We start from the raw sequence: 23086 nt of genomic DNA on the forward strand, positions 1-23086 counted from the left end.
GCTGTGGGCCAGGGGCTGTCCCTGAAGCCACCGGCAGCAGGCAGCCTACACTCCAGCCATTTCCGTCGCCTCCTTGGTTTCCCAACAAGCCCGCTGTGCCCCCTACACCTTGTATGTTCCTATCATTCTCACATCTGAAAAATGCTTCCCCTGCCTTTTGAAATCCTACCTTCTTTAAAAGTTCAATTCAAATGTCACTTTGTCCACTAACGCGCCTGTCTGGCACGGGGGCCGTTTCCATTTCTTCTTCCCTTCTGTCTCTTCTTCCTGGGTTTTCTCCCACTTCTGGGGCGCTGACAGCACCGGGCACATTCTGCCTCTTCCCACACCACGTAGACCCAACAAAGCGCGCTCTGCTGGAGAACGGGCCAGCCGGGGCTCGGTCATGCCAACCCCACGGTGCCCAGGACACAACAGCTTCAGTGAGGAGGGAGCAGAAGCAGCCCTTGAAGGAAATCACATACGCAAGTCTCTGCACAATGGACAGACGCTCCCCGACTGGTGAGAGAGCAGTCCTCTGCCGTTCAGTTTCACGCCTGAGCTCTTTGCAGAACGTGGAGGGGTTTGCAACTAAGTGCAACTTAGTGGCGGGGTTTGCAACTAAGTGCGAACACACGAGTGTCCCCCGGTGCTCCGTGGGGCCCCAACCTCGCATATCCACGGCTTTCTCACCTTCAGCTCCTCTTACCCTCAACATCCTCCTCACTGTTGCACAGCCCCCCAGCCGATGAGACAGGCTGAAGGCTGTCATGGCCAGCCTTCTGAGTATCCACAGAGACAAGCGTGGACAAATCTCCACTTGAAGGAACAGAGAAGTCACGAATGCGACCACTGCTGTGGGGACTGGGTTAGCAAACCCCTGGCCCCATTCAGCAGTTCACGTCCATGGAGCCAGGCATCCTCTGGGCTGCAGTGGACCACCCTGTGCCCCGGGTGGCGGTGAGAGACCGTAGACGGGAGCAAAGGCCTCCCCCCCACCCCAACGCCCGACGCTGGTTTCCATCCCCCAGGAGCCAGCACATTGTGTTGTGAAAGCTGAGCAGTGTAGCAGAATCAGGAGACAGAACTGATGGCTGTCCACCTGACAACACAATGACTCTGGTGGGGCCTCCTCAAAGGACCTCAGACCCCAGAGCACTCTACTGGGGACCACAGAGGGCCCCAGACCAGGAACTCCCTGGCCGCACACGGGTGAGAGTGACTCTAGATCAGTCATGAAAAATTTCCCCAACCCCACTTCTGATGACACCTCTTGGGCTCCTGGGGAGCCTGCCATTGGTTAGCAATCATGCTGGGTGTTTGTTGCAGAACCACGGGGCTTCCTGCTGCTCTGGGTGCCCCCTGGCACGGAGCCTGGCCCAGCCTTGCAGAAGTTAGGACCCAAAGCTTCTCACTCTCACTCAGATCGGTGCTCTTCCCACCAAAGTGCACAACACTAGAGTTTAGGAGTAATCCCAGCAATCCCCCCCAGCCACCAGTGACCAAGAAGGAACAGAACAGAGCAGAATGGAAATGGCTCGAGGGGTCATAGGTCAGCCACCCACCTGCTCACCGGTACGTACAGGACTGTTTGGGCTGCCCCGCTCCCTGTCTCCGGTGCCGGCCCGCCCCAGCCTCCCTCATAGCCCCACCCTCCTTCTCCCCCTTCAGCCTGGAGCTGCTCTCTACTCTGCCCAGTTCTTTTTTTTTTTTTTTTTTTTTTTTTTTTAGAGAGAGAGAGAGATTGAGAGAGTGTGTGAGAGGGGAAGGGGGCAGAGGCAAAGGGGAGAGACAGAGTCCCAAGCAGGCTCCATGCTCAGTGCGGAGCCCGACGCAGGGTCCGACCCCACAACCCTGGGACCATGACCTGAACCAAAATCGAGAGTCAGACGCTCAACCGACTGAGCCATCCGGGTGCCCCTACTCTGTTCTGTCTTTAAGTCTCTCAGGAAGACTTGCTACTCTTCTTTACACGTGACAGCACGTGGCTGTCCTTACATCTCCTAGTCATTCTATTACCCGTCTTGTCTTTATTCTGAATCACCGAGTGAAAAGCCTTTGTCCCCGAATGTGAAGAAAGCAATTTCCAAAAGCACTTTTTCTCAGCCCTCTCAGCAGACAGTTAGAGTCTGTCCCTAACACACAAAGAAAGGAAGAGGAAAAGGAGAAAGGAGCAGAGGATGGGGTGGTAGAGAAAAAAAAGGCACAGTGGGGGTGGAGGAGAGAGAAGTAGGCCGACCCCTGCCTGCTACAAAAACCCATGCTGTGGTTTTCAAAGACCATATATACCAGCCGTGAAGGTGTGAGCAGTGACGGAAGTGGGAGACGCCCGGGGAGCAAGTCAGGGGCTGAGGCTCCATCAAAGTGCCTTCACCAGAGCCCCCGGCCTACGAGCAAGAAAGAAGGACGTCAGTCCGGAGGTAATAAGGCCCGCTGGGGACCCGGGGTCCAGGAGCAGGGATGGGACAGTTGACAGAACTGCTCACGTAAGGACAGGCTCCTGGTGGGGTCCCTGAGAAACCCTGATTTTTGAAATGTCCTTTCCCCTCAGGAGCCTGGGAAACAGAAGTGTTACTCGGTGCCAGCTGGGCCACCATGCTCGCCCTTCCCCTGCAGGTTTTCAGGGGTACGGGCCCCATTCTGGCACCTCAAGTGAGAAAGAACCGTACTGTGTGTTCATGGCAGGGAAATCTGGGCGAGCTCCTTGAAGCAACTGTTACGCGAGGGAGCCTCTCCTGTGGTCCTGGAGCCTCTAGGCCACTGTCTTTTGTTCAGTGCTCCCAGGTGATGAGTGACAAAGGGTCGTTCTCACCAAGCAAAAGGAGGTGGCTACTAGAGGAAGTTACCAAGTTTTGGATCAACTCTCCTCCGAATCCCTCAAAGCCTGGCCTAGGACAAGCCTCTGGGCTCCTTGGTCCTGTAAGGCACCCCGGAGGGAACTTCACACTGCAGATGTTTGCTCTGGGGGTAACACCAACAGGAGGGGGCTTCAGGCCAACTGGCATGTTTTGGAGAGTCAACTTGGGAATTTCAGGGTGAAAATAATGGTTTAGAAACAGTTTCCCTTCGGGCTCCTGGGTGGCTCAGTCGGTGAGCATCAAACTCTTGATTTCTGCTCAGGTCATGATCCCAGGGCCGTGGGCTCAAGTTGAGTCTGGGTCCATGCTGAGTATGGAGCGTGCTGAAGATTCTCTCTCTCTCTCTCTCTCTCTCTCTCTCTCTCTCTCTCCTTCTGACCCTCTCCCCTGCTTGAGCTCTCTCTCTCTCTCTCTCAAATTAAATAAATATTTTTCCTCCAAGTTCCAGAGTTATGCACTTTAGTGGAAGACATTTCACTTCGAAATTGCCTCAGTTTCCCTAACTGCAAAATGAGGAGCCTGTTCTACAGGAATTCTTAACTGGGGGGGAGGGGTCCATTCATGGGATTCCTGAATCTGGGAGAAACATTATTTATTTCCACCAGTCTCTAGCTGAAAGTTAGCCTTTGCTTCGATTATGAATGTCGGCAATGAGCCTCGACAGAATTTGCCATCAACAGAAATCAGAAATATTTTCACATCTCATTACAATTGTCATGGATTTCTCAAAATGTTGCCTACGCTCATCACTACTATGAAGTTATGATGGTTACTGATGGTTACTGGCTGGGTGTGCCCAGGATGTTAAGAGCCACAAACCTGAGAAAGCAGGCAACTGCTCCAGGGCCTCCTAATATGCTAACCTCAGTGTATTTACTAATCTGTTTCTAGCTTGAGGAAGTCGGGGTTGAGGTGGATGAAATCCCATCTCTGGGTCTGGGGGCATCATTCTCAGCTCCGTGGGAGAGTTGCAAACAAGTATTTGTGAGGCTGATTGCTAACCTTCCAGCCCCCCTGAGAGGTCAGATCTGGGCTTTAGCAGCAAAGAGAAGAGCCTCTTCCTTACCGTCATGTCCCCACCAGCGACAGTCCCCACGCCCCAGAAAACCTCGGGCACAGATTCATGTATCATTTAATCATCGCAACATTTCGCAGAAAGGAGTTTTAAACACAAGAGGAATGAGCGGCTGGGCAAGGTTAGTAACGCGCCGGAGGCCACAGGAAGCTTGGATTGGAATCTGGGACTTCACGTGCCCCCACCTTACAAGGTCGGGGGCCAGGAGGGTGCTTACCTCCGGAGGCGCATCCTCCGCATCCACAGGCCCTGGGCAGCCAGCATAGTTCAGGGGGCCCAGGGAAGGCTGAAAGTTGAGGATGCCATCCTCACCTGTCACCCTTGCCGATTCCGGGGCTTGCCCAGAGAGTCCCATTTCCCTGTCCACCATCTCTTCCCGCTGTGGAGGGCCAGTTGCTGTTCTAGCACAGGCTGCGCCCCCAGGACCCACCGGACGCGACCTTGCGCCCCCTACACCTCTCCCAGTAGTTCAGGGTTTCCGCGGGTGGCAGCACGCCCTGCCCCGCGCCCCGGCGGCTCACGGGCCTTCCCTGTTCCATCTGGAAAGCAGCGCCCTCTAGCGGTCAGAGTGCAGAAGCGGCTGTGCCTACCCCGCCGGGCCCTGCCCGCGTCACGCCGGGGTGCCCCCGCTCCGGGCACCAAGGTCACCTACACCAAGAGCATCCTTTCCCCCATGGCCCCCACCCGTCCCGGCCCTCTTGAACCGCCCACGATAGACTTACACTCTCTGCTCCAGCTCGGCCCTAGGCACCGCGAGGCCCAGCCACAGGGAAAATCCTGGCGCCTGCCAGCCGGCCCGCCAGTCTGCAGCTCTCTTCTTGAAAGCAGTCCCTACCCTGCCCCCTCCCATCCCACTGCACCAGTCCCTCAGGAAACACGCCTAGAGAAGGAACATGACCTTCTCAACATCTCACAGCTAATGCAGAGCCCGGATTGGAGGCCAAATCTCCCCAGCCCTCACCACCGGCTCCCCAAAGTCAGCAACCATCTGTCAAGGCCTAACTGCACTCCCTTCTTGCAGCCTTTCCAGACCCCTCGTTCAGAATTTCTCTTTTCCTATTCCTTGATATACTTTATGACCTTATTATTGTCATCAAAGCCCTCCTTGGATTGCAGCTGTTCCTGAATGGCTAGATAGCTGTGAGAAGAGGGACAAAGGACATGAGAAAGACTCACATACCTTGGGAATTAGAATCCTAGCTCCTTTACTTAGAAGCCGTGATTTTAAGCTACTCACAGTGCCTCTCTAAGCTTCCATATGCTTAGTAAAAGTGACAGATTTTTAAATAACCATAATAGCTGTGTTTTAGAAGAACTGAACACAATTGTGTATGTGGATGTTGCATGGGACACTGTAAATTGCCCCCAATATGAGGAAGCATAAAAATAATCATAGCTAACATTTACTGAGCCCTTACTCTATGCCAGCCACTATACTGGCATTATACCAGGTAACTAGTTTACATGGTTGCCTCCTTTAACCCCAACAACAGCCCTGGGAAGAGAATATTAGCACCATTTTATAGCTCAGTAAGCTGTTTTTCAGAGAGGTTAAGAAACTTGCCTAACATCACACAGCTAGCTAGTAAGTGTCAAAGCCAGATTATAGACCTGTCCTTCTGACTAAAGGCTGCATAGAACCACTAGGACAGTCTGCCTCGGTTTTAATGATCTCTCTGTGCTCTATGGTGCCTGACACATCAGAGGTGTTCAGTGTTTGTCAAATATGCCCATTTATTTATTAAGGGCTGAGCACAGTTCCTGTCCCAGAAGCCTAAGAAACTTGCCTGTCACACAACTAGTAAGTTTTGGATCCAGTCTTAGACACAAGCAGTCTGGCCCCAGAGCCCATGCATTTTTTTTTTTTTTTTAATGTTTATTTATTTTTGAGAGAGAAAGAGACAGAGCGTGAGTGGGGTGGGGGGGCAGAGAGAGAGACACACAGAATCCAAAACAGGCTCCAGGCTATGAGCTGTTAGCACAGAGCCTGATGCGGGGCTTGAACCCACAAACTGTGAGATCATGACCTGAGTGGAAGTCGGACGCCTAACTGACAGAGCCACCTAGATGCCTCCAGAGTCTATGCTTTTAACTACAAACCTAGGCTAAATGAATAATTGCAATCCTTCTTTATCTTCCTTTTCAAATCAGATGTTACTTTGTAGCTAGACACAAAAGCATGTCACTAAATGTTTCAATGTTTTGCTTCAAGAGTCAGCCAGACATTCTGATGAAGACATGGAACAGCATGAAAGTATAACAACACAGGACAGGGAACAAGAGGTCAGGGCTAGGGCAGCAGCACTGGGGGCCAGACCACTGGGATTTTATTAGGATCGTGGCACATTAATAGAGAAGTATAGAGAAAATCAACAATTGTCTTTATTTAGATTTTCTTTTGCTAACAGCACTTCACAGTTTTTATCCTATAGATCCTAATACAATCTTGCTACATTTTAAATTCCTGGGAATTTTATGGGATTTTTGTTGTTGTTGCTATGAGTGGCATTTCTACTTCTATCATATTTTCTGACTAGCAGTTGTATCCAGGAAATATTTATAATTTTATGTATTTATTTTGTATCTGATTAAATTTTATTTATGTTATATGTTTATCTTATTATTTTATGTAAATTATAAATACATAATACTCTATACTATGGATATGCCATAATTTATTCAACCATTCTCTGACCGATGGGTGTTTACCTTTTTTCTAGTTTTTTGGCATTGTAAATACTGTTGCAGCAAATATCCTTAAACATATATTCCATCACACTCATGTTTTTATTTCTATAAGCAGAGCCAAAAGTACAGGGTATATTTTCACCCAGGGTGAACTATTGTACGTATTTCCTAAGACTCTCAGTAGAATCAGATTTATTTTTTTTTTAATTTTTATCTATTTTTGACAGAGAGAGAGCATGTGCGTGCACATGAGTGGGGGAGGGGCAGAGAGAGAAGAGGGACAGAGGATCCAAAGTGGGCTCTGTGCTGACAGCAGAGAGCCCAATGCGGGGCTCAAACTCACGAACCACAAGCTCACGACCTGAGGCAGAGTCGGACGTTCAACGGACTGAGCCACCCAGGCACCCTGAATTGGATTTATTGATCATCTTCATTTGTGCTCATCTGTTGGGTGGTAATTCTGAAATTCTGGACTCTGAACTTTTTTTTTTTTTTTTTAATTTTTGTTAATGTTTATTTTTGACACAGAGAGAGACAGAGCATGAGTGGGGGAGGGGCAGAGAGAGAGGGAGACACAGAATTCGAAGCAGGCTCCAGGCTCTGAGCTGTCAGCACAGAGCCCGATGCAGGGCTCGAACCCACAGACCGTGAGATCATGACCCGAGCTGAAGTCGGATGCTCAGCCGACTGAGCCACCCAGGCGCCCCTGGACTCTGAACTTTTAAAACTTTGCACTTCCCTATTAAGACTGAACAACTTTTCATTACATTTCCTATTTTGTGAACTGCCTATTCAGATATTCCCTGAATATCTGTTGTTTCTAATATTCTTTCATTGTTTCTAATATTCTTAATTCTTTTGGGTTTTCCAAATGCAAGTCACATCAGGGGCGCCTGGGTGGCTCAGTCAGTCGAGTGTCTGACTTTGGCTCAAGTCATGATCTCCCAGTTTGTGGGTTTGAGTCCTGCATCGGGTTCTGTGCTGACATCTCGGAGCCTGGAGCCTGCTTCAGATTCTGTGTATCTCTCTCTGCCCCTCCCCTGCTCATACTCTGTCTCTCTCTCTCTCTCTCTCTCTCTCTCTCAAAAATAAACATTAAAAAAAAAAGTTACATCAAGTGGAAATATTTTGCCTCAAGATTTCCAGTATTTATACCCTTAACTTTATTCTCTTGTCTAAATGCAATGACTAATGTTCCCAGAAAAATAGAAAATAATAAAGGAAATAGGAAGCACCTTTGCCTTTCTCCTAATCTTAATAGAAATGATCTTATATTTTACCATTAAATATGATTCTAGAATTTTATTTGAGATATATATTTCTCCATTATGTTGAATAATACTCAACTGTCACTATTTTCCTGAGAGTTTTCATGGGAATGAATATGAGATTTTATCAGAATATTGACTTTCTTCTTTGATTTATTAACATAGTAACTGATATTAATAGATTTCCTAATATTGAATCATCCAAGAATTTCTAAGATAAATTCCACTCCATTTGTCATGGTGTGTTACATTTTTAATATCCTGCTTGATTGATTTGTTAACGTTTTATTTAGAATTTTACACGAATGTTCATATAAGTCAGATTGGTCTGCAGTCTTCTTTAGGCTTTAAAGTTTTGGTGTTAGTAACAAGAAATGAGATTTCCTTCTTTTTCTATGCTATCAGTTTGAACAACATCAAAATATCTCAAAGAATTTATTTATAAACTATCCAAAGTAGTGCTTTCTGGAAAGATAGTACCAAATAATTTTCTGTTTCTTCCATGGTCATTGGGCCCTTTAGGTTTCCTCTATTTTTTTGAGTCAATTTGGCCATTTGTATTTTCATAGAAAATTATTTATTTCAACCAGATTTTCTAACTCTTCAGCTTAAGGTAATACAAAAATATCCCTTTTCATTTTTAGTTCCAATTACATTTATGATTTTTTTCTTCTTTCTTATTCCTAATTTTCACTTTCCTCCATTTTCCCTTTATTCCATTAGTTTATTTTCATTTTATTTTATTGTGGTTTCCCCTTATAGGGCTATAAGCTGGAATTTAAAGGATGATTAAGAGTTTATCAGGCAGAGGGGCAGCTGGGTGACTCAGTCAGTTGAGCATCTGACTTTTGGTTTTGGCTCAGGTCATGAGCTCATGGTTTGTGAGATCAGGCTCTGCACTGACAGTGTGGAGCCTGCTTGGGATTCTCTCTCTTCCTCTCTGTCTCTCAAAATAAATAAATAAACTTTTTTTTTTTTTTTAATTAAAAAAAAAAAAAAAGAGGGGCATCTGGGTGGCTCAGTCATTTGGGCATCCAACTTCAGCTCAGGTCACGATCTCATGGTTCATGAGTTTGAGCTGACCAGAGCCTGGAGCCTGCTTCAGATTCTGTGTCTCCCTCTCTGCCCCTCCCCACTTGTACTCTTCTCTCAAAAATGAATAAATATTAAAAAAAAAAAAAATGAAATGAAAAAAAGAGTTTCTCAGGCAGAGACAGAAAGGAAGGCATCTCCGAAAGAGTAGACAAAATGGGCAGAAATCTGCAGGTTTGAAATAGCTTAGGGTATTCAGTGAATTGTATCTTGGGTCGGCTAGGATGGTGATTCAGGGGTGGGAGGAGGAAGCACCAGACTAGGAAGGAATTCCACCAGGGGGTATCATTCTACCTCTACCTCATCTTTGCAGCATGTCCTCAGGACCCAAATGCCTGATGGGAACACCTCATTGGCCCAACCCCAGCTTTCGGAGGGTAGGAAGAAAGTGTATCTGGTCCTTTGGGCTCCTGAAGAGAGCATCAGAGCTCTACTTTCTATGAGGACTCACAGGGAGGTACTGAGAGGAGAAAAGAGAGGGAGGCTGGTTCCACCAGAAGATACTACTGGGTAGCCAGAAGAACGATAAATATCAACTGTGTGGAGTCACTGAGATCTTTTAACTGGGGAGAATGCCACATTCAGATCTGTGTTGCTGAGGCTTGTTTTTCAATATTTTGAAGTAGACAGCCACCTCATTATACAGGTGAGGGAACGGGCCAGGTGAGGACCTGAGACAAGCCCGAGAGCACAGAATCATCAAGAGTTGGGATCAGAGTGCCACCAAGTTTTCTAGGTTTAGGAAAATTTAAGAAACACTCTGAAGGAAAGAAATGCAAAGTATCTTTACCTGAAAAGAGGAGGTAATGGTATCTGTGAAGATTAAAATGATTCAATTTATAGGGGGCACCTGGGTGGCTCAGTTAAGCGTCCTACTTCAGCTCAGGTCATGATGTCGCGGACCCCTACAGTTACAGTGGCTTGTTCCTTGTCCTCAATTTCATTTCTGAAATTTTTCACAATATACTGTTTTGGTTCAGTTTGGGGTTTTTTGACATGAGGATACTTTTTCTTAGCTAGGATGAGAGGATATAAACGGTAAAACAATAAAAATATTGGAAGAAAACTGTAAGTCCAACCTGAGGGAAACTTCTTAATACAGGAAACAGAGGACTTAAAAGATAGATGCACTGTATTTAACTACACACAAATGTGAATTTTCCTGATGGAAAGAAACATCATATCAGAAGATAAACAATGAATTGGGAGAAAATATTTGTTAAAACAAAAAAGTCAGGTTACTATCTCTAACAGAGAAAAAACTGATTTTTTAAAAAGGTGATTTTGAAAAACATGCAAAAAAAATGAACAGGCAATTCATAGAAGAGGAAATACTATTGACCAATAAATGTATGAAGAGATCCTCCCCCTCACTAGATATGGAAATGCAAAATAAAACAACAGTGAGATCTAACTTTTTAGATCTCAAATTGATCCAATTCATCAAATTGGAAAAAATATGACAGTATCCAGTGCTGACGAGCACATTCTTGAACATCTGAGTTTCCACCATATCTTTGGAGAGCAATCTGATAATATATAGCAGAAAAAAAAATTTTTTTTAAATTTTTTTAATGTTTATTTTTTACAGAGAGAGAGAAAGAAACAGAGCATGAGCAGGGGAGGGGCAGAGAGAGAGAGAGACACAGAATCCAAAGCAGGCTCCAGGCTCTGAGCTGTCAGCACAGAGCCTGACACAGGGCTCGAACTCACAGACCATGAGATCATGACCTGAGCTGAAGTCGGACGCTCAACCGACTCAGCCACCCAGGCATCCAGCAGAAAAAATTTTAACGTTCATATTCGTTGACCCAGTAATCCAACTTAATTTAGAAAAAAGTATTCTGACAATAGAGCCTTTAGTGTCTCCCTGTATAGGTGTCTTACCTCTTTTGTCCTCTCTCCTCTCCAGCATACCTCACTTGATAAACTATCTCATTTCCCAGCCAGCTGGACCCTCATGCCCAAGCCTTCCTCCACCTGACTTAAGCCAACTTAAGCTAGTGCCTGGAACAGGGAGATGGTCTTGGAGCCTGGAAGGCCTTGTCTAGGAATCCCCATGTGCTTTCAGGAAATCGAGGCCAAGGACATCACTGGAGCCAACGTTTGCTTTGAGTTTCTGCAGCTGCTGACAACGTGCCGGACCCTGATGGCACCTGGCAGAGGCTGCTTGGTCCTGGCCATTCTGCTGGCAATGGTGGACATCCGACTTGGTGGTGAGGACAGCCCACCCCCAGATCCCCAGAGCAGAGACAGCCATCAGGGGAAATCCCATCCTCATGAGAAGGGATGGATCCCAAGATTTTTTTCTCTGGTGGGGAAGAAAAGAACCCACTGCCTCTTGACACTAGTGAAAGGGCAAAAACACAGTTTCGTGTTTTTTGTTAAAACAAATACTGTTGCCCACCCCATCAGACATTCTGCCCCTGTGTGTTGCTATGTGTTGCTGAGAGCCTGGTAATCTGGACCTCAATCGAAGATTCTTTCAGCATCTTACACATTTCCAACTTTATGAATCCCGGGTTTGAGACTCAGATACTACAATGTGTGTCAAGTATATAACCCATTTAACCCCCATGTACCTCAGTTTATAAAATGGGAACAACACATGTGTCTAGGGCTATACCGAGGATTAGATGTATACAAAAGTACTTTTAGTAAAGGTCCTATGCAAGTTCCATTTGGAGAGTAGAAATAAAATAGAAGTCATTTCTGAATTCATGAATAACTGGGATTGCAGGTCTCCCTCAGATAGGGGTATAGACTGTAGACTACTCGTCTAAGGGCTGGTATTTAATGTCTGTTAGCCTCCACGTCTGCTCAACATTTCTCTGTGAATGAATTAGTCAACCATGTATGCCCGGCCTCCTGGGCCTAATTCCTCCCCCTTCCCCTTCCAGGGTGCTTGCACATCCTCAGCTCATTTTCCCAGGATGGAAAGCAATTAAGCTTGATCTGTACTTTGCGGCATACAAAAGAAGAGGCTGAGGGTGCTATAGTGTTTTTGTGCAAGGACAGGTCTTCGGGCTGTTTCCCTGAGACCAGCCTGCGGCAACTGAGACTTCGACGGGATCCCAGGGAAGATGGCATCAGCGAAAGATCATCTCAGTTGGTGTTCACCATAAACCGTGCCACACCATCGGACAGCGGGACCTACCAGTGTTGTGCCACAAGCCAGAGGCCAGATATGCGCCTTCAGGGCCACTTTTTCTCTGTTTTAGTCACAGGTAAGCTCTGATCTCCCAAATGCCACCAGATGAGATAGTAAGCAGGGTCGGCGGCTGGAGCCAGAAGTAGTTACTTCAGGTCCTGGGTAGGAGTCTCCTTCGGGGAAGAGTCCTTCCCATGAGTCGGTCATTTCCCACCAGTCCCACCAGCAAATGCCACCTCTCCTCAAAGCATGGATACAAAAGTGGTCTCATTTTGTCTTTAATTTTAAAAATCTTACTGAGGTAAGCCATTCAATTTTTATTGACGCTGAGACTGAGTCACAAGAAGGTAAAGCAAATTGTTCAATTTGTCTCACTGACCAGTGCCAGTAGAAGCAGATAGAGGTCTGGAATTTAGGCTTCTTGGTTCTGATTCAGAGATCTCTCACAAATGTGGTTCTATTTCTAAATATAGGCACTGAGCCTTCAGGCTGTGATAGATATGGATTTTAGATAAAACGGATGGTTGTCTTAAGAGCATTAGTTTTAAGATCTTAGTTTTAAGAAACAGAAACCCACTCAAGCTGCCATAGGTTAAAAGGAAAAAAATAATAAAACAGGAAGCATAGCTGGCATTTATGAGTTTTGTTTCTGGAATCAGACACCAGAAATCCAACAGAACTTAAAAAGAGTTACGATATCAATGTCTCTGGGGTAGCAAGGCCTCTCATCTCTGCATATTTCCTTCATTTTGTGCATACTCCCCTATTCTGTTACTACTTTGACAAAACCTAAATATGGTTACTCCAGCCTCAGCTTTATATATGACTTCCTCATATACCCCGCAGTGCGTGACTCTGTGTTTCTATATTCCGAAAGGAGCAAGCCTTCAAAACTGAGAATTATGTTCTTTTTAAAATTTATTTATTTTGAGAGAGAGAAAGAGCAAGCAGGGGAGGGGTAGAAAGAGAGGGAGAGAATCCCAAGGAGGCTCCATGCTGTCAGCACAGAGTCTGAGGCAGGGCTTGAACTCACGAACTGTGAGATCATGATCTGAACCGAAACCAAAAGTCGGACGCTTCACTGACTGAGTCACCCAGGCACCCCGAGAATTATGTTCTAATTGGAATTGTATACCCAACCAAACTACCAATCAAATGGAAGGAAAGAATAAAGACAGACATGCAATGACTGGAAAAGAAAAAAAAAAAGCCATCAATGTGATCTTAAGAAGCCACCAGAGGTCTGCTTCAAAAAAACAGGAAAGTAAACAGGTAGAGTGGATAAAATGGGATCCAGGAAAGTAAGGACTCTAATAGGGAGAAGAGATAAGGAAACCCTGGAATGGAAAAGGGCCAAAACAAGCAATTAGTCCAAAAGGAACAAAAGAAAGGGGACTCTGGAAGATGTATAGTGAGTAAAAATTGAATTGATAGGTCTTCTTTCTGTAGGCCTGTGATAGATTGGATGAAGGATTAAAGACACAGATATGGAAAATTTTGCCTGGTTAAAAAAAATTAAAGTCATCATTATCTCCAGGGAAAACACTAAATTTTACAAAAGAAGTCTAATCATGGCGCACAACTTGGCTCTGTAATAGGTAACATTTACAGAAACCAGATCATCTAAAAATTAATTTAACTAAAATGTGTAATATAATGATTTGTGAAAGATGCAGAAACGGGGAAGGAGGTAGAGGTTTAAGAGAAACATATCCTCATCTTCTTTAACAGAAAATCAATAACGTCTAAACTTTATCATCAAGAAGTGGCAATATAAGCACACTATTTCAGACTATGGTGAATGAAACAGCTCAGAGTTGACAGTGGTTGTCTCTAGGGAATAAGCATAGGAAGACTAAAGGACACTGTTATTATGCTCTATGAACTTTCAAGTACTATCTTATGTTTTAACTTTAAGAAAAATAGAAATAAATTACTTCCCTCCCAAATAAAAACCCAGCCTGGAACCTTTTAACAAATGCTTTCATCATCTCCTATGGTTAGCAGTTAACCCACATTTTCTACTGCAGTCTAGACTAATTTAGAGTTTCTTCCTTGCTTCCTGGTACCTTCCCCTCTGACCCTGCTTCCAGTCAGCCCTCCCATTCCCCCCCTTACCAAACTCCCAATCTCTATCAGCTTCTGTGACTCTGTACTTCCCAGGTTTCCTACCTGTCTGTTCTCTCTTCGTCTGTCACTATTTCCTCCTCCCACCTCTCAAACGTGTGAATTCATTCCCTCAGACTCACTCCTCACCTCTTCGATCTTTGTGCTGTCTCTCCGAAGTTCTCATACCCTCCTGATTTTAACCTGCACCTCCCTGCAAACCGACCCATGAATCAACTTCTCCAGCTCTAACTTCTTTCCTAAGTTCCAATTTAATGTTTTCACTGACAATTGTCCCGCTTGCCATCTCCTCACACTCAACCTGAGACCCTAGTTCTACCCATGATTTACAGTTGAAATCTTGGTTCCTTTTTTCTCTTCCCCATCCAGTCAGTTACTAAATACTACTAGTTCTTTCCTACTTTCATTCCTTTCTTCCCAAAGGGGTTTTCCAAGTCTTCATCATCTCACACTGAAAATATTCCAAGTCTCCTGACTGACAAGCCCCTTGAAATCCGAGTGTGTCTCGTTCATCTTTATTTCTCCTCCCACATCCTACCTCTGGACCTGGAACCGAGCCGTTACCTAATAGTCCATCAACTCTAAATACCATCTGTCTTCAATCCACATTGCCATCTGATCTCTTTCTAAAATGCTAATTTGTACATGCCACACCACTATTCACAGAGTGTTAAGGGCTTTCCAGTGTCTACGGGACGATGTCTGAATCACTTTTGCCTGGTATTGGACACTCTATACAATTTCATTCTACCATTTATGTGAATCCTGTTCCAGCTGATTTTACTAGTGGAAACTCCTCTGTCGTTCTTCTCATACTTGTCCTGCTGATTGTGCATCCCACAGGCACAGTGCTAAGCTTGCAGAACCGAATCGGAGCAGAAAAGCCCTTCTCCTTATAAGTTAATCTATGTAGTCTATAACCTAGTCACGTTCTCCTAATACACCCTAAGCATTTCTACTTGTGATGGCTGTGAGGTAAAATGCCTTTCTCATCCCCTCGGTTTATTTGAGTATTAGTGTCAGCACATATGGATGCTCACCAAATGCAGAGATGAGGTTCCTTTTGGAGGGTGAAACAAAGCTGGACAGGTAACATAGTGTCTGTAAACAATGTCTACCATTTACTGAGTGCTTACTGTGTGCCAGGCATTGCGCTGAATGATAGATCAATTCTTTCGATCTTCATGGCCTTTTTGAGGTTGGGCCTAATCTTGTCACGTGAAAAGTCAGGCTCACAGCTAATCTGGGTAAGTTCATTCAGCTAGTAAATGGTAGATAAAAACCCAGATCTATTCCAAAGCCCAAGATTTTAACTTCTGCTAAACTGCTTGACACACTCCAGAAGATAGTTTTTAAATGAGATTTGGGGGCAATCAAGTCCAAGGTGACTAAGCTATGTTAGCTGTCTAACAAGACTCGGGCGCTTGCGTGGCTCAGTCGGTTAGGCGTCTGACTTTGGCTCAGGTCATGATCTCACGGTTCATGAGCCCGAGCCCCGTGTCGGGCTCTGTGCTGACAGCTAAGGGCCTGGAGCCTGCTTCGGATTCTGTGTGTCCCTCTCTCTCTGTGCCCCTCTTCAGCTTGCACTCTCTCTCTCAAAAATAAACATTAAAACATTTTTTAAGAAAATAAGACAGATTTTAAAAGGTACAATCAAGGGGCGCCTGGGTGGCTCAGTTAAAAAATGTCTGACTCTTGGGGCACCTGGGTGGCTCAGTCGGCTGAGCGTCCGACTTCGGCTCAGGTCACCATGTCGCGGTCCGTGAGTTCGAGCCCCGCGTCGGGCTCTGGGCTGATGGCTCAGAGCCTGGAGCCTGCTTCTGATTCTGTCTCCCTCTCTCTCTGCCCCTCCCCCATTCATGCTCTGTCTCTGTCTCAAAAATAAATAAACATTAAAAAAAAAAAATTAAAAAAAAAAAACACGTCTGACTCTTGATTTTGGCTCAGGTCATGATCTCAATGGTTTGTGAGTTGGAGCCCTGCATCAGGCTGTGCACTGATGGCACAGAGCCTGCTTGGGTTCCTCTCTCCCTCTCTCTGCCCCTCCCCTGCTCATGCTCTCTCTCTCTCAATATAAATAAAATAAACATGAAAAAAAAATAAAGTTCCTTTAAGGTAGGCCTGTTTGTATCCCCAGTGTGACACACAGTAGATTCTGTATCAGTTCACTGCTGCTTAATTCAGTAAATCATCATCACTACCCATAAATGTTAAAAAATATTTATTTGGGGAATAAATTGTGCTGAGAGCTATCCTTGGAGATAAAACAAACAAACAACAAAAAACAAAAACCAAAACCAAAAACAAAACAAACAAAAAAAAAACCCAACCGTCCTGAGATGATGCAAAAGGAGGTACTAATGATTTCTGAAACCCTCACCTGATCCATTGATTCTCTTTTGAACCAGAGGCAGGGAACTACACAGTCAAAGGATTGAAGCAAAGAAGACACCTCGAGTTCACTCACAGTCAAGGCACTCCCAGTTCAGGCTTTCTGCAAAAGGTCTGGGTGATGCTGGCCACTAGCCTGCTGGCCCTTCAAGGTATGTTCAGAAGAGCCTGAAGCACCTACAATGAGGGTGCTACACCTTTGACACCTGGAGTATCCTCCAGGAGGTGATGGGTGGAAAGGGAGACTAGAGTGGGAGACTGAAATGCTGCTCAAGCCCTGGCCGCCCACAGGAAACCATCGAACCAACACGAGGGCAAAACTGGTCCAAAGGGACTCAAGACTTCATATTACCCAGAGGAAGATGGATGAAACACATTTTCCACTGGATAGGAGGTCAGACCTGTTAGGAAAGAAAGCTTGTAGGAGAGGCAAATAAATACAGCTGCCTCTCCCCATTGGACCAACAGCAGGCTACAAGTAAAGGCAAGAGGTATTTACCTATTAGGTGAAGAACAAGGCAAGAGACAGACTGGGTCTGGAGGTGGGTTGTAGAAGTGCAGCTCCTTGGCAAAGGGTGATGGGCAGAGTATATAAACACTTGGAACTGAGTCCTCTGCAGATCACAAATTTCCCTATTAGGTAACAGAGACTGGAACTCATGATTTGCCATTACATTTTTGTATAATCAGCACTGATGCAGGATTTTGCCTGTCCTTGGCATTCCTAATTCCATTTTATTTAAGCTTTCCTCAAATCAATAACTACCACAGTTCGTGTGCCACCAGAATGTAAGCTCTATAAATGCAATGACTTTTGTCTCATTTACCCCAACAAAGACAGTACCAGGCACATAGTAAGCTCTTAATAAATTTGTTTTTTTAAAAGAAAACTCGTATGATGGGTTAGGTTTTACATATGGGGATTCTAACCTCATCTCATTCTTCCGGGCAAACATTCCCTGATCAAGAAACAGGCACAAAGAGATTGTTTCTCCTGTTCATGGGAATTAACACAGGACCTTCTCACTCTAAAACCGTGTGCTCTCAGTAATTACCTACTATATGCTAAGCACCTTCTCTCTCTCCTTTACCACCCTCCCCATTCTGAGATTGCCTCCTCCCGTTTCCAGAAAGAGGACCACCTAGAACTCCCTACTCCAGTTCCTTAACTGCAAAATAGCAAAAGACCTTATCTGTGATCCTTGGCAAGGAGTTGCCAAATGGAAGCCTGTGACAGTTGTCAAGAGGAAACTGGTGAATATCAAGCAGTCTGACCCTTTAGACCGAATTCTTTACTGAATCTAAATTCCCTCAGATGGTCAGGCTACTCTGTCAGTAAAATAAATGTCATTTCTTCATAAATAAAAACTCTGAAAAGGAAATTGCAATCTATGACTTCCAAGTTATGCTAGAGCAAAGAATCTCTCTGCTTTCCCCCTTTCCAATCGGGTGTTAAGAATGAACTTTTGATAGTTGGTGCCTTTTATCTTTCTCCCCCCAACTCAAGACCTAGCAGAACTACGGAAGAGGCACTGTTCAGGAGGCATCCTTTTGGACACACGTTTTCTCAGGTCCAAAGAGATCACGCAGATCAAGTTACCATCTTACACATGATCGAAACGATGATGAGGGAGTTCCCTGGATCTCTGGGCCTCCCTCCGCTCATGAAACCACCTTCAGTGAGTGTCCCTCTCCTAACACTGTGCCAGCCTTTGGTGCTACACATGGAGAATCCACCTGCAACTTTTTGAGTGGCACTGATTTCTTCTTTGATTGCCCTACTTTCCTGCAAAGAGACCTCAAAGGTTGGCGTCCTCCCCACTTCCACCAAAACCAGCCAGATTTGCTAGAGGACGCAAGTGCAATGTTAGCAATAAGATACAACTCATATAACCCCTTCCTTCTTTCCTTTTCATTCCCTCCTGAGTCACAAGGACCAAATAATGAATTACATCGGGTATCTAAGTTGTGTGGCAGTAATGCCAACTTTCTTTTTTCTTCCTACAGCTTTGTAAGCCTGTGCCAGAAACTTAAAAAAAAAAAAAAGTTACAGCAAGATTAGCCTGACTCTGTAGCTTGCTGCCTTTCACATTGCCACATACAGAGAAGAAGACAGCACAGGGAAAGAGATGCTAAATACGCCAAGAATCTGGGGAATAGAAGGTGGGGCAAATGAGCATATTCCTTGACCTGCTCTCCTCACCACCAGATCAAAGCTTTCTTCCCACCCTGTCACCAGTTAAAAGAACAGCTGTTACAAAAGTGGATGGTGTACAGTTCTCACTCAAATATTGGATAAGTATGTGTGGTTTTGTGCCCAAGAAAAACGTTTTCCTTCCCCCTCCTCCAACACAGTAAACAAGGAAGCCAAACAAAATGAGAACACCAACTTTTTTGGAAGAGATTTTTATTTGACACTAGAAAGAAGAGAGAAGAAACAGGCAAAGATAGGTAGGAGAAGAAAGCCAGAGCCAGTGACTGACTCAGCACGAAACCAAGGAAATGAAGAGACCCTGGCATTGGGCAGAACCCCCCCCTCCACCCAGCGCAGCTGAAGGAAGAAACAGCTGTGTGCCAAGCCGCAACACGGAGCATAAGTGCCCAGCTTCAACCATGTTTTTGTCCATCTCTTTGGTCACATCTCTTTCCTTTTAAATAAATGCCCAAAGCAATATTTGCAGCCTTCTCTTTTCTCCTAAAGTCACAAATCCTCTTGTCTTTCTCTCTGGACAGATGACCTCTTGTCCTAGTTAAGCAAGGAGTGAGAGAAGGAGTTGGGGGGATGGCAGGATATTCCTGACAGGAGAAACTTTGTGAATAAACAGATAGGAACACAGACAATTTAACTGGAGCTAAATGGGAAGCCATCAAAAGCAAACAGACACCTTACCTGTGATCCTTGGCCAGGACCTGCCAAATGTGGGAGCTACGGTTTGTGGGAAGAGGGAGAGAAAAGGCTGAAAAAGATGGGTTAGACCCTTATTAGTGATGGCTTGACCCTCAAAGTAAGTAAGGATTTTGGATTTTGTGCCTTTGTAAAAAGAGTAGGCATGGAGTCAAAACATCTGGATTCAAACTCTGGCTTTGCAATGTACCAGCTCTGGGTCCTTGGGCCAATGAAATTTTGATATGCTATTTGTTTACTTATCTGTAAATGGGATCTTGCCTACGCTATCTTCTGTTTCCACAGGATCGCTCTGAGGTTCAATTGAGATTCTGGATTTTAAACCTAAAGCCATTTGAATACGGACTCCAAAGTCTCCAAAGCTTTCTCCATTATATTATGTTCACTTTAATCTTTCTCTACCGGTTTTATGTATGTTCTGTGTTTCTAAATTTTAAGCTCACATGGATGACATCTTTTGCTTTTTACTATTCAAAGAATCTTCTGAAATTTCTCAATATTACACAATCACTGGAAATTTCACAAAGAAGCTATGGAAAAAGTTTCACCCATTTTGCTATACTAATATAGGTTACACATAAATATCTGCAAAAGGATACATGATTGCTGCAAAAGCTTGTCAAGACATTCAAGAACATTAGACTATTAGCTCTGACTTGAACTAAGCAGAATAAGTAAAGCAACAGTAAGTTAGAAGTCTCATTTCTAAAGATTTTGTTTTGTTTATTCTGCTTATCTAAAGATTTGGTTAAAATGGAAATGTGAAATACTTCTATCTTGCCTTCAAAAATTATTGATACCACTGATTTCAAATAAGCCTACAAATTTCCATCCACGAATAGGTCGTTTTCTGAACACACATCTTAACCTCAATCTATAGGAGTGATTCACAACCCATGCATGGAATGTAAACCTCTGTGAGGCCACGGAATTATTACAAGGAATCTACTTCAGCATTACCTTCAGTCTGAATAAATAATACTATCTTACAAATATTTATATACTATATTTCAACTGGATATAGATTATGGTGTTACTAATAAAGACAAACTGATTTAAAAGCATTACCGAGGGGTGTCTGGCTGGCTCGGTCAGAACAGCATATGACTTTTGATCTCGGGGTTGTGAGTTCAAGCCCCACATGGCGTGTAGAGATTACTTAAATTTAAAAAAACTTAATGAAAAATACTAAAAAAAATAAAAGCATTACTGAAATCACAGCAGCTTTTGTTATGTATTTTTTCATTAAAAAATCCTAAAAATACAACAATCATCTTGTTATGAGGAGTCTAATAATTTTTGGACCCTAAAATTGGTACATCTTATTAGAAAAGGTAAAGAACCACAATCCTACACCCCATATGAGTAACAAATACGCAGCTGAAACAGGAAAGGCAACAAACATATAGACTCTACTTCCGTGGATACCAACTAAGTGCAATTTGGCAAAACGTTATAAAGTTTGTATGTATACAATCTTAGAGTTGAATGACTATAATTCCATGTATCTGGCAGGAAGGAGAGATCAAAACCTCATAATGTCCTTTGGATAAGACAAGGGCTCTAAGTGGATCCTAGAAAATATCTCCACTTGTACACAGTCTCCTTTAAACCCTTGGAGCAGCCCTGTGCTTCCCAGGCTGAGTGCTAAGACGCTGACATTACTATAAGCTATACTTTCCCCCCACAGGATGGCCACTTGTGATATATTTCCTCAAGTTCCTGCCTCAGAACTTACGTGAGAATCATTCTGGAAACTCTCCATATGAGTATGCTTCCTGGGGTGCCTGGGTGGCTCAGTTGGTTGAGTGTCTGACTCTTGATTTTGGCTCAGGTCATGATGCTAGGGTCATGGGATCAAGCCTTGCTTCGGGCTCCACACTCAGTGTGGAGGGTTAGGATTCTATTTCTCTGCCCCTCTCTCCCACTCGTACTCTCTCTAAAAAGTAAAATCAAAAAACAGTGTAGAATTATTTAAAAAAAAAAAAAAAAAAAGAGTATGCTCTTCTGCTAGTCCCCAAACTCCCAAATCCCTGTTGGTTTATTCTGGTGAAAAGCACTCTTATCTTCCCATGTCCCTACTTCAGAAGCCAAAGAGAGCTTTCCCTCTCATCTGACTATCTATTTACCAGCCCTGCTCCTTCTCCTAACATCTGTCTTCCTTCACAGATGTCAGTGGCCTTTCTAGATCAGCTCTAAAAACTCTGAACAAGGAGGGCACCTGTTGGGATGAGCACTGGGTGTTGTATGGAAACCAATTTCACAATAAATTTCATATATAAAATAATAATAATAATAATAAAAAACTCTGAACAGCCCCTCCTTTCCAAAAGCCCCAAAGGCTGTTTTGTTGTTGTTTAAAACCAGACACAGGGGCACCTGGGTGGCTCAGTCGGTTAAGCGTCCGACTTCGGCTCAGGTCATGATCTCACAGTCCGTGAGTTCGAGCCCCGCATTGGGCTCTGTGCTGACAGCTCAGAGCCTGGAGCCCATTTCAGATTCTGTGTCTCCCTCTCTCTCTGCCCCTCCCCTGTTCATGCTCTGTCTCTGTCTCAAAAATAAATAAACATTAAAAAAAAAAAATTAAAAAAAAAAAAAAAAACAAAACCAGACACAAACTATGATTCCCTCTTGATTAGTTTTTGTTAAGACGGACATATTTATAATTTGTATTCCTTGAGGAAAAGAGCATGTGGACACCAGGGAGAAAGAAACTGAAGCATGCAGAAGGTCAAGAGAAGTCAATTTTGTATCAATAATGTATTTAAAAAAACTAAAACTAAAAATCAATAGAAAATTATATTTGTGTTCAACTAATTATACTACAGAAGCAGAGAATGATGAATACTCTTTCCTCAAAGCCATTTTTCCCCTCAACACTTGATGTCTGCCCAAGCCAAACAGTGCCCCACAGCAGAGAACTATGGAAATGCAAGGGTCTGAGGTATGTACAGTGAGAGAACTGGAGTGTGAGGCCCCAGCCCTCTGCTGTACCTCCTAACTTGACCTCAATGGCCACCACAGCCCTTTGTTCCTCTGGTGTGAATGTGCATATATATATGTGTGTGTGTGTGTGTGTGTGTGTGTGTGTCTATGAACACACACACACACACACACACACACACACACACACACGGAATCTGTTTCTCCTATTAGCTACCTAACCAAAGTGAGAGTTGTTGCAAAAAAGAAACAAATTCTTCCCCAGAAAAAGTCCTTCGAACTTGAGAGCTAATTATTGGATCAGAGAGAGTATTTCTCAAAGAAAACATGTAACAAGCACTTGCTTAACTGTTGGACAGCAACTGTTGACAACTAAAATTTCTAATAAGCTAAGGAAGCTATTTAATTCATAGCCATCTCCACATCCCCTACCCAGAGTAATTCCTTTTAATTATAAATCAGAACATTGTAAGGAAAGACTCCAGGAGCTATAGCAACAGGGGCAAGCTGCCATCTGGATCCACCACGTTTCCCAACTCTTCAGAGAACTAACTGACAGTAGGAGCTTGGAGGGAAACAGAATTTTTGAAGCCAGGTTTATTCCTCCTC

The 23086-nt window shown here is 44.3% G+C and overlaps 2 protein-coding genes across 2 annotated transcripts in view; one reads left to right on the forward strand and one right to left on the reverse strand.

Moving 5' to 3' along the window:
• Positions 1–4654, reverse strand: part of PDZK1 (PDZ domain containing 1) — a 59967-nt gene extending 55313 nt beyond the window's left edge. Inside the window, exon 1 of the mRNA XM_045478908.1 lies at positions 4635–4654. The gene's annotated coding sequence lies outside the window, so the exon portion shown is untranslated. The remainder of the gene's footprint in view (positions 1–4634) is intronic.
• Positions 1887–19303, forward strand: CD160 (CD160 molecule). The gene is made up of 5 exons (XM_045478915.1): positions 1887–2399; positions 11032–11176; positions 11861–12187; positions 16647–16781; positions 18637–19303. Exons 2-5 carry the CDS (start codon positions 11110–11112, stop codon positions 18642–18644), a joined length of 537 nt encoding a protein of 178 aa, XP_045334871.1. The 5' UTR covers positions 1887–2399; positions 11032–11109; the 3' UTR covers positions 18645–19303.
• The last annotated feature ends 3783 nt before the right edge of the window (positions 19304–23086 follow it).

Source organism: Leopardus geoffroyi, chromosome C1, assembly GCF_018350155.1.
Source record: "Leopardus geoffroyi isolate Oge1 chromosome C1, O.geoffroyi_Oge1_pat1.0, whole genome shotgun sequence".
Lineage (NCBI taxonomy): Eukaryota > Metazoa > Chordata > Mammalia > Carnivora > Felidae > Leopardus > Leopardus geoffroyi.

What these genes read in the sequence shown, in the direction of transcription:
- CD160 (XM_045478915.1), top strand. Translation starts at nt 11,110, where the DNA reads ATGGCACCTGGCAGAGGCTGCTTGGTCCTGGCCATTCTGCTGGCAATG. An exon ending in GGTGGACATCCGACTTGGTG is followed by an intron (nt 11,177 to 11,860) that starts GTGAGGACAGCC and finishes TTCCCCTTCCAG; the next exon opens with GGTGCTTGCACATCCTCAGC. An exon ending in TTTCTCTGTTTTAGTCACAG is followed by an intron (nt 12,188 to 16,646) that starts GTAAGCTCTGAT and finishes CTTTTGAACCAG; the next exon opens with AGGCAGGGAACTACACAGTC.